The sequence below is a fragment of the Alligator sinensis genome, unplaced genomic scaffold (assembly GCF_000455745.1).
Source record: "Alligator sinensis unplaced genomic scaffold, ASM45574v1 scaffold557_1, whole genome shotgun sequence".
NCBI classification, from domain to species: Eukaryota; Metazoa; Chordata; order Crocodylia; family Alligatoridae; genus Alligator; species Alligator sinensis.
Genome location: NW_005842349.1, coordinates 1385718 through 1397730, shown reverse-complemented (window position 1 = coordinate 1397730; position 12013 = coordinate 1385718). Strand labels below are relative to the sequence as shown.

Below are 12013 nucleotides of genomic sequence, written 5' to 3'. Positions count from 1 at the left end.
AAAGAAGACACAGGGAAATGAACTGCTCTTTCAACCTTACAATGAAGTTTCTTCAGGTCAAGTTTGAAAGACATTGGCAGGGTGAATGGGCTATCCTTCAGGTCAAGTTTGAAAGACATTGGCAGGGGGAATGGGCTAGATGCTCCCACACCAGTAGGCATCAGTCCTAGACTAAGCAGATCACTTCTGTCTCTCATGAATACTATCAACCTTTTTTGACATCTGATATTACTACTAAAGTTAGATGACAAAAACTGGGCTTGAATACATAAAACAGAGATTGCCAGCATTTCCCCTTTGATAATGGTGGCGTCCTGTACTTTCAGAATAGCTCATTAGGTATAAATGATTTTGCTTTCTGTGGGAAGAGTAGAAGGGGCTGGTAAAGGGTGTATGTCAAGACTTTTCAGTAAATCTGGATTATTACAGAAATCTTTCAGTTAAGTTCCTGGGGTCTGAGATTCACCTGGCTTGAAAAAAGTCATCAAGTGATTGTTTCATATTGCTCACATTGTAAATGTAGCCATCTCGTCTTGCATTTGCATTATCAAAAAATACTGAAAAGAAACATTTTTTTAGAAAGCTTTTCAAATGGTCAGCATACGTAAGGAGTTTTCTGAAACATGAATTAATTAATTATTAATGCGAACTTTTGTCCCAATGGTATCCAGTAACAAAACTAGGTAGAATAATGCTTTTGGCAGCTACTATGTTCAATACTATGTCCCTTAAAGTGAGGAAAAACACAGATTTCTATGAAAGAATTATAGAAGTTATCAGCTTAAATCTTTTCACTTACTTGGCAATTGTAGTCAGTGTCCAGACCATCCCAAAGGCTCATGAACTGAGCTTTCATCATAGCTGTAGCTTCATGGTCAGAACTTGAGCGATTTCGTAGGAAGGAATCTATATGAAAAAGATTCAATGAACATAGTTCACCATATATGCAACTGTACCAACCATATAGTATTTTATCTCTCTGGCACAAACTTTTAAAATAATAAAAACAGAAAAATATAGTTGGTACCAAGAAGACAAAAGCTCAACACCGCTGAAAGGAGGAAAAAAGTCAGATGTTGAAGAAAACCTAGAGGAGAAAAAAACCCTACCTTCTCCAACTTAGTACTCTTCAGTACATTACATGACATTTCTTATCTATAACTGGGTGAACTAGCTCTGAATTTTCTTATTCTTAGTTATGTAAAAAATAAACATTCATCTTTGCTCCCCATGCAGTATACTGAAATGCTTTCACTCAGATTCCAACAAGCTCAGAAGTTTACAAAGAGAGCTAAACCAATGTCACTGCATGTTGAATCTATGTGAATTCAAAGTCATGCAGAACTCCAACCCTATGAGTCATCTCCAGAAGAAGAGTCCTTCAAAAAAATAAATACATAAAAAATACAGACATCTCTGGAAAAAGTGACTATAAGCAGCATGAAGTAGCTTTACTGTATCTTCACAGTGAATTGTTTTCCTCCAAGGCCCATGAGTTATTGTAATATATGCTTGAAGGAAGAGAATAAGCAATTTTAACTGCAGTGTTATTTTCTCATTAATCTTGGATTTATATCTTGCAAGTTAGTAATCCCAAAATTGTCTTCACTGCTTTCTCTAAAATAAGGATTTTTCACCACTATAAAGTCTCTATTTTTTTCCTCTTTCATTCTTTTTTGTTTTATTACATCTATCTAGCCATTTCTTGTTTCCCCCAGTCCCCGTCCTCAACATTTATCAGGATGAGACCAACTTTAATTCAGATCTTCCAGCAATAGTCATGCACTTTCAGGGAAGCTTTTCCTCTCTAAATATGGGCTTCCTAAATGACAGTTAGTCTAAAGGAGGTGGAAAATTGGTGGCTCTTCTGCATCAATATATATTTTTTGATTTGACATTTATGCAAAAAAGAATCCAGAAACATGCAACTGCACAACTGTTGTTCAACACAGGTTATATTTCTTACTGCACTACCATCACCTTGGTAATAAATTAATATACCTATCTATTTTAAATTGGCACTTAATCTTTCCCTTCTATGACTATATATAGATATATTGTTTTACCTATTTCATCAATAAAAATGATCGATGGTTGGAGCTTTATAGCAAGGGAGAAGACTGCAGCAGCCAGTTTCTGTGACTCCCCATACCATTTGTCAGTCAGTGTTGAAGGCTGGAGATTAATGAATCGACAACCTGCTTCCTTTGCCGTAGCTTTGGCAATGAGAGTTTTACCACAACCTGGAGGACCGTACAGAAGTACTCCTGAAAAATAAAAGTATTAAGGTTTTATGGACACTGAAAGAAAGACTGATGTGATTAACTGATATTGTTATGTAAGAACTCACATTCTGCTGACTTGTGAGTACCACCAGTCTACTGAATGCCATCCACATGCTGGTAATGCAGCATTTTTGCTGCTTTATTAAATATAATTTTTAAATTATCAAATAGCTTTACTTAATTTTAATACTTAAAACAAATAGTTTTAAAAAGGAACAATCAACTTTAAAAGTCATGTTTTGTCTGAAAGTTCTGTGCCTACCTACTATAATTACCACTAAGGCTTAAGATTGCTGTGACTAAAATGAATGAAAAAGTCTGTTTGCTTTGTGGACTTGATAGAACTGGTTTATAGCCATTTTCTGCCCTGCTGAAAAGGTTTTTGAAAAACATTAGTAGGTAGGGATACCCATATAAAAACTATTAACAAAAAAACAATACTAACTAAAGCGTACTATTTGGCAGGTTTTTTTAAACTAGTCATACTCAATCCCATGTTAACAATTTAATAGAATGTATTCCTATTTTCATATCATCCACAGAATTGTATTTCACTTGAATAAAAATGCACATCATAACAAGGAACCAACGGAGAGGGATATTTATGAAGACATTCAAAGGTTTTGGCTGCTTGTTCATTTCTGGTGGATCGCTAACAAGAAGCTCAAGTAGTAAGCAATGTATTCTATAAAGTGATAAAAGCACCATTTAAGAACTGCATCTTAAATACCTTATTTTAAGAAAAATGAGCAAATTGAGGCCCATTATCATCAACAATCAACTAGTCTTTTTTGAAACACAGATATTAACTTTCTTCCTTTCTAAGTAATTATATTTTTAAGCCACACATATACCCCAAATGCTTACTTCCTACCTTTTGGTGGCTGCAGGAGTCTGGAATTCTCAAATAAATATTTCTTTTTGATGGGTAAGATGACTGTGTCCTTCAGATCTGTAATAACATCATCTAACCCTGCAATATCACTCCAGGTTACCTAATAAATAAAAACAGTATTAGAAGCAAAACTTTAAAGCTTACCACACAGTCACTGACAACAAATAATACTCAAATTTGTAAAAGTTTCAAAGGAAACTTAAAATGTAGTCATGATCAAATGTTGAACTTATGTCAATTTAATTATTTTTAAGCATAATTTAACAAGACAGTGTTAATACAGGTTACTTTCTCCAATACAGTCTAAATAATTTTAGGGTAAAGAGTTAATCCCCACTAGGATATATTCTGACATTACTTATAAACTCTAAACATTTCAAATTGCATTTTCATGAAAATATAATTCCTCATTGAAGAACAGGGTCATTAAAGTCAAAATCTATCAAAATCTTCCATGCATTACAAATGTTTAACTTCATTCTACAGACAAGGTTCCTTGGGTGAATTTGATATCTTTTATTAGACCAACCCAAATGGTTGGAGAATAGTTATTAAGCAAGCTTTCGGGTTCAAAAACCCTTCGTCAGGCTAAGGAAGCTTCAGCAGTTGGTGTGTGCTCTTCCTGGATGGAACCCTAAACCCCTGTAACTTCATTCTATGCATGTAAAAAGAACTATTTTTATTATAGGAATAATAGGGGAAATGAGCAGAGAATATAGTCTCTTACATGCATGCTAAGAGGGTCAACTAGATGTGCAGCAATACTCATTTCATATTCAGTAAGTTTGACATTTTTCACCCCGATTTGCTTCATTAGCTTTTCTGCCTAGAAAGAGAAAACAGTGGTATAAACAGAAGGAAGAGGAAGACAGTTAAACAGCTTAAAATCACTTTTTGAAACTCGCCATTTTGGGGTCTGGAAATTAGGAGACAAAAAGAGCCACTTTCACTAAGCCGTGTATTTGAACATGGCTCAAGTGAAAAGGCTTTACTATTTAATGACTCTTCAGTGACCCCCAAAGTTAATTCAGTCTCAATTCCCAGCAGACAAGTGTTACATTGAAAAACAACACGCTATAACATAAACTGAGTGAGATGCCAAAGACTGACAACAGATGAAGAGACCCCAACCCTGTCTCAGTTCAAAGAAGGACTGAGGCACACTAGTAGGTGATACAGATGCGCTGTTCCTTGCCCCTAAGGCCCCTGGAAGACGTTACACTTAAGATGTGATTAACTTGTTAATCGTGCCATAAATAGTGACCCAGCTACATGATCAGGTGATTGGTGAAGTGTAATATTTTTGTAGCTGGTTTCCAACAAGCCTTAAGTTGAAAATGTGGGGCAGGGTAGTCACACCATGCAGTCTTATGCCAGCTGCATGATGGGGCTTGGTTGACAGCTCTCCACCTATCAGCAGGCCGACAGCTGTGTGATGCAATCCTCCATGGGGCTGTACCCACTGTTTTCAAGTGTGAAGTGGAGGAGAGCTCATCCGCTATTTACCGTAGCTTTGGCAAATAAAAATACAGAGAAGCAAAAAGATTAATTCATTATCCTAAAACTACTCATTCTGCACTTGAAAAGCATAAAACAAAATCTCAACCAACATTAGCACTAACGTTGAGAAAGCTCCAGAAACTTCTAGTATTTTAAGTTTGCTGAGAAACTGCTTTAATAGTACACAAATAAAAATGTTGGGAGCTGCCAGTGCCTTGACTACCTGAGGACTCCTCCTGGTGCTACAACTTGCTTCGCTGAACCAATAAGAACTTTCCTGATAAAGATGCGTCTCTATGCTTGATACATTTCTAGAAATATTTATAAAGTTTTAGGCACAAAAACTGAAAAGTTCCCACTTCTCTCCGCTCCAGTGAATGACATCTTCATACAGTTAGTGATACCAGGCTATTAAATGGATGTCAAGACGACAGACAAAAAGATCAAAAGGCAGCTCAAAAAGTTAACTCTGATGTTACTGTAAGACTGCAAAAAATGGCTAAGAGGTACAATAATCATCTACACCTATATAATGCTACAACAGCACACAATTTTGTTAAATTTCACAAGTTGAACAGGATAGATTTGGCCTGCTCAAAACCTAGAATACTGCAGGAAGTAGTGTCTGATACAACAGAAGGCATTTCTCTTTCCAAATCAACATAACCACTGCCCTAGCACAGGACTTGAAGAAATCTGACTTTGGAATTATGTTTGGTTAAATAGAGAGGCAGAGGTTCAGATTTGTAATCAAAGAACCCACAAAAGGTGTTAGCCACATATCTGGGTCAAACCAATTAGGATATATATACTCAACCTACATTTATTCCATTTGCACCAAAGGTATTGTTATACATACTTAATACATGTTCTTGTTCGTTTTTAACCATTTTTATGCTGTGTACTAATCAAGAGGCTACACTTCCTTAACTGAGACCAGAAAAATATCAGATGGGGCAAGAGACCAGACAGTGCAAATAAATAAGTAGTCCCCATGAATATATACACAAGTCCTGGAAAGGAGAAAGATGACTGGCCCATAATAGGTGCTGCCCACAGAGGCAACTTGCAGATGCTATCTTTTTCCATACCTCTTAACAAGCAGCATATGTAGAGCTCCAACAGTAGCAAAAGGAAGGGAGGAGCCTTCTGTCTCTCTATCCCTTCCCAACAATGCTGAGTGCTGTAGGGAGGGGATAGCCTTCAGTTTTCTTTTCTTGGTTTTTCCTTTCCCCCAGAGCTGCAGAAGCAGCAGGGAATTTTATGCTGCAGCTACAAGGCTGATGAGTTATTTCTCCCTGCCACTTAGCAAAGCTGCTCACAGCAGAAAAGACACAGGCTCACTGCCCGACTCTGGAAATAATGCTACACTCTTTTCCATTAAGAAGGCTATTTTCACAACCACATGAACTAGAAGCTTTGTTTTACATTAAAACTTAAAAGCTGCTGATAGTGAAATGTCTGTCTTGCTTTCTACAGACTGGATTTTTTCAAAGTCCCAGCTTCAGTGACTGGTGAAACATATCTGTACGTATAAATGATTAAATGCAAGAGCTCATCTTTTCCAGAAGGAAGAAATACTTAAAAGTTGAACCATACCTGTTTCTGGGCTTCTACTTTTTGCTTCCTGGTTGGATCAATTGCATCTACCATCCACTTGATGGTAAAATACGTTACAGCACCAAATATCGTCAAACGGAAAATTAAACCAACAACTTCATTCCGACTCAGTGGGCGAGAAAAGGTTTCGGCATGTACCATCTTGAATACTAGTTAAAAAAAAAGTCAATGGGGGAGAGCTATTAAAATCTGAGAAAACACGCTCATTTCAAAACATCATTTAGAAATATCTGCTTTCTGTGCAATACTTTTTCATAAAGGTGTAAAAATCAGAATATGTCATAATTTCTTTATGGTAATGGCACAAGCCCCGAAAACTCAAAAGAAAAGGGTTAACAACTTAATGCTTGATATATTCAACATCTGTTGTTTCATTTCCACCTCTGTAAGGTAGAATACAAAAAGGCAACCACAATCTTTTGCAGCTTTGCTTCTGTGCTTTTAGTTCCTATATTCAAGAAGATGCTGAAGCATATCAGCTACACAATACTTTACCAAAGGGATACACTTCTTCACTTGTGAATTTACCCCATTCCCATTCAGGCCTGTTCCACTCATATGATTTACTGATCTCAAAAAAGCTGACTCATGAAGACAAAGTAAAAAAAACAAACAAAACAGAGGCTATTTCATGTCACTTCCTGTTATTTTGAATGTTTCTTATTATGGACCATTGTCCAATTGAGACGTGTTCCATATTTAGCCGTAGAAAGTTCAGTGTTAGTCTGCATCTAGAACAGTCTCTCAACATAGTCCTTTTGAGCTGTTACAGTCCCTGGAAGGCTGAAAATGCTGGCTTTGTGGCAGACAGCCATCAAAGGACTGGGGTTGACTTCCATCAAAGCCAAGATCGGAATTAAAGTTAAAATTAAGACAGTACAAGCTTGTGTTAGTCTTAAATTAAGTCAACACCTTACAAGACTAAATCTTTAAGGTGCTACCCTGCCCTGCCTTCCACTGATATGAAGTTACAGGCTGCATTTAGTAAGTGAAGAGGGGAAAAAAAAGAGAAAAGAAATACATTGGGATCTTCTTTCCCATCCCCAATCTATATACTGTGGAACTGGTTGGGACTCAAATTAAGAATCACAAGTGGTCTCACTCATCTTCTGTTTGCCTAATTTTGTGTGTGAAGTGTGAAGCAGTAAAATAATTACTTAGCAGCAGGAACTGCTTCTCCTCCAGGGCTGCCCTCCAAACAGCTGTCAGTCAGGAAAAGGTAGATAACTTATTGATGGTGTGCCATGGTTGTGTAGTGCCATGTCTATACTCATGTCAGACAACAGGGATGTATTCTGAAGATCTTGAATGCCAAACACAATGACTGAGCAGATAGGAATAAAAAAACTACAATTAAATGCCTAACATTGGCATTGGCTAAAATCTTTCTGTATTGATCCCTAAAGTAGACTGGTTTATTTTAAAGCCATTTCAATAACATCTCAAAGTATTTTTTTTTAAAAGTATGAGATAAAAGCTGGCTTTTTAAAGAGTACACATAACTAAATAGATTATATGTACAGTTTGCCCATTTTGTAAAATCTATTTTTCAGGAAAAAGGCAATAAAGATACTTGCCCAATACCAAAATACCATCAATAAAGTACTTATTTTACAAACTCAGAGGACAGTGAAGATCATTTACAATGAACGTTATGCATTGTAAAGCTTTTTTGTTGTTCAAACCACCTCTCCGTTACTTTTTAAAAAATGATTGGAAATCCTTGGTACATGAAAACAATGTTAGATGTTTTTTGTTGACAACTTGCTGATGACAGTTTAAAAAGGGAAATAAAGTTAAATTTGCCTGAACAAAGACTTCATTTTAATATCTTTTTAAAATACATAATTTTCTTGAAATTCTGCCTGCTTGCACATTATCACCTAAAACATACACAACCTGGCAGCTGCTTTGGTTTCTATTATTCTTCCATGACATGAGTACTTAACTTTCCCTCTTGTCAAAAAAAAAGTGGCTTTTAGATAAATGAGGAAGGACAAATGGCCCTCTCTCAGAAAGGTAAGCATGGATGATAGTTGATCAATCCTTACTCTGCAAGTTCTTTACCTTCCACTACCAATAACATCTTTGGCCGCATCCACACATGGCATGGACGTTTGGTTCCCCAGGGACAAGTAGTGTACCTTGTGCCACTGCTACTTGTCCCCAGGGAACACCCACGCCATGTGCGCTTTGGTTCATTGCAACTTACCCCAGGTGGGGTAGGGGAGGCTGGGGCCAGCACTGGGCTGACCCCAGCAGCCTTATCTGGGGTCCTCCCAGAGCTGCAGCAGCAGCGATTATGCTGCGCGGAGCCTGGCTGGCAGCTGCAGTGCTGCTCCGGCCAGCCCAGCTCCACTTTTGAATGGTGTGCTCTGCCTGTGTGTACGCACTCTGTTCTGATTTCTTTTTCTGTAGGTTTTTTTGGCCGCTGAAGTCAGGGGTAAAAAAAAATCCATGGGAAAAAAAATGGAGAAGCACACACACAGGCAATGGTCTCCTGCAGCACAAACATCTGAACGTGTGGTATGGGAAGCTGCAGACGTATTTGTGGTGCCACATACCACACGGCCATACTCATCTGGATGTGCCTGCTGTGACTTTCCCTAGCCCCAGATGCAGACACGTGCACCTTTGAGAGAGACTTCTGAGGTGCTCCCCTGCCCTCAGGGATGCCCTTTAACTCCAAACCTCTCTCTGCTTTCTGCTACTTGACCACTGAAAACAGACTGAAATGCTCCAAAGGTCATCTCCCTGACCTATGGTACCTCAAGCTTTACTTGCCTTACCTACCTCTTGGCGGCTTTTAGCAGAGGGGATTTTGCCAGCCACAAGAATCACACCCTCATCCAGTTATGCTCTCTGAAAAGATGGATCCTCTCCTTCTAGAGATGAGTTCTGCCTGTGTGGTCAAGTACTTACTATCAGAGTAAGTGTGATTTTGGGGTAAATTAAAAAGATAACAAAAAGATTTATAATAAAAAACAAGAGTAGACATAAGAAATCAGTGACCAAATGCTGAGATATAGATGGCAATATAAAAATAAACAAAAAAAAGTATCAGACCCGTCTTACCCTGCATCTTAAAGCCAAGAATGTGGTTTTTACTTGGCATGCTAACTGAGGGATGAAAGCCCCTTATCCTCAGGAAGCTTTAGGCAATTCTGGCTAGGCTTAAGTAATGATTTCTTATCTAGCCATTTACAATATACTTTATGCATAGTATGGATGATCTTCTTGCCATCCCAAAGGTGCATGTTTATCAAATTAACAAGTCTTTCCTGATCTAATTAAGACCAGGAGACTATGTGCATCCCTTTCAGACATCCCAAGGACATGTTTCTCACCTATTTTCCCTATTCTTAGAAATACCCTTCTTTGGATAGTCTGTTCCCAGGTAACATTACAACCACTCTCCCTACTTTTAAATCGTAAAAGGTCTGGAAGGGCTGAGTTCACGTGCCATTCAGTGCAGGTCTGTAAGGGTGATGAGTAAACAAAATCATGACAAATGCTAACTCTCAGTGGTTACTTCTCCCAAGTATAAACAGGTGAGGAACACAAAATTAATCACTGCCTTAACTAAACATTCCTGGCTAAAATAGGAAAATGTATCAAAATTACATTTATAGCAAATACCACATTTCATGCCAAAATCATAACAAGTGGGCTAAATCCATCTTGACACTATTCATATGTAAGAGACATACATGTCATATTAGTAAAATTAATTAAGAAAATACTCATGAGAACCTACAAACACCTTGAATTAAAGTGGGATTCCTGACAATCCTCCAAGGTGCCAAGCACTTTGGAACAGGACTCCTTTGGTTTCCTTTGTGTTGACCAGCGTACAACAAAGCTCCCAGCCATACCTGCAGTCCCAAGTTGTTAGCACAATACCAGTAATAAAGCTGGTAAATATCTCACCTCCCAATACCTTTTGTGTGTACAAAATGTCTGACCATCTCTTATACCATGGCTTAACATACTGTTGGATTGAATAAGGAAAGCTTGAATACCAGCAGTATTCACAGAAGCATACCTGCCCAGAAATACCATCATCACCTTTCTGACCAGCACAGAGAAATTACCAGATTATAGAAATCAAAACCTTCTGAACCACAGTAATGAAAAGCACTTGAATGTAGTCCCTGGCTATGCCAATCATTGAAGATGATTACAAGGCTCCATTATAAAGAGATATAAGACATAACAAAAAATATGCAGACAGCATATTTAATTTTTACATAAACAATAAGCTAAGAAAGCAGGTGGTTACTCCTGCTTCCAACTGTTACCATCAACAGCTTTGCATTTTTTGTTGTGGTGACTTTGTCTAGGAAAAAGACTCAAAGAACAGACTAAGGGCACTGAGGGGTCAGAGGATGGAAAGAACAGTTTAGGCAATGTTAACTCCTTTAACAACATCCAGCAACCTGAAAGGGTTATCCCAAATGCCCTTCCCCAGTGTCCATGACACTAAAGACTGTACTTAAATGGAAACACAAAAAGGGTAGTTATAGAACCACATAATGCCTTCCCATACAAAGAAGTCTTTCTTAACTACATCTCTTATCAAGCAACGAAAGGCACTGGTTTTCTACAACATTAAAGCTAATAACCAGTAAAACCAGTCTCCTTTGAAGAATATATCCATACATGTCCCCTTGGAAACATACACATTCTCTAAGCAGTTATCTTTACTATTCAAGCATAGATTTAATGTTGCTTAAAGTATTGGTAAAACGTAATGAAGAAATTATACTTCATAAAAATAACAGGGGATGAAACTGCTGAATTTAAGACCTAGTAGCTCAAGACATCACATTTTTCACTCAAGACTTCAAGGCATTTTTGAGGCCTCCTTTCCTGCCAATTTCAGCTTTCCATTTCCAGCCATTTTAGATCTGTTAAAAAAGAAACTGGAAGCCTAAGATTTTTTTTAATTGGTATTTTTCCTCTCCTCCTCCTCCTAGGCAAACCCCTGATACTAGTTTGACTCTAACAGTACACACACACACAAGACTATCAGCTAACCTCTGGCCTGCGATTAAACCTAACCTAGTTCATGAACTACTTCCATGGGACTGTACAGGAAAGACACTTGCCATGGCTGACAATGTTTCCAGCATCCTCAGCTTACTTGGGCACAAGTAAATACACAATCTGCTCAACCTGTAACACCACCGTTGCCAGCACCAACTTATTTACTGCTTGCATCACAATGAACCCTCACTGCCCGTGCACGAGCCAAGTATACACAGTGTTGTGGACCCCGCATCCACTTCCTCATTACACTGTGAGGTGGAGAAGGGCCTAACTGGGGAAACCAACCCGGAGCCAGCCCTGAACTGGCTGCTAGGGCCTATCCTGCTCCAGGCTGTTGCTAGGGCCTGAGGCCTCTCGTAGACAAGGTCACAACCCTCGCAGAAGCACCAAAAGGTGAGGAGCCAAGTATACACAGTGTTGTGGACCCCGCATCCACTTCCTCATTACACTGTGAGGTGGAGAAGGGCCTAACTGGGGAAACCAACCCGGAGCCAGCCCTGAACTGGCTGCTAGGGCCTATCCTGCTCCAGGCTGTTGCTAGGGCCTGAGGCCTCTCGTAGACAAGGTCACAACCCTCGCAGAAGCACCAAAAGGTGAGGCAGGGCCTGCCTGGGGGAGGATGTCCCCGGCTTCAGCACGGACGGGCCCTGCCACTGCCTGA

At 38.7% G+C, this 12013-nt stretch overlaps 1 protein-coding gene across 6 annotated transcripts in view; it reads right to left on the bottom strand.

The window, feature by feature from the left end:
* Positions 1 to 12013, bottom strand: part of ATAD1 (ATPase family, AAA domain containing 1) — a 63196-nt gene that overhangs the window by 39919 nt on the left and 11264 nt on the right. Inside the window, exons 1-7 of one of the 6 annotated variants that reach the window (XM_006028999.3) lie at positions 9094 to 9228; positions 7458 to 7624; positions 6280 to 6449; positions 3908 to 4006; positions 3160 to 3280; positions 2067 to 2267; positions 800 to 906 (exon numbers count right to left, since the gene is read on the bottom strand). In XM_006028999.3, the coding sequence (XP_006029061.1) occupies positions 800 to 906; positions 2067 to 2267; positions 3160 to 3280; positions 3908 to 4006; positions 6280 to 6441 (690 nt within the window). In that variant the 5' untranslated portion in view covers positions 6442 to 6449; positions 7458 to 7624; positions 9094 to 9228. Of the gene's footprint in view, positions 1 to 799; positions 907 to 2066; positions 2268 to 3159; positions 3281 to 3907; positions 4007 to 4539; positions 4692 to 6274; positions 6450 to 7457; positions 7625 to 9093; positions 9229 to 12013 lie in introns of those variants that run through there. The other 5 variants (XM_025210451.1, XM_025210454.1, XM_014522430.2 and 2 more) reach the window with 5 other exon arrangements.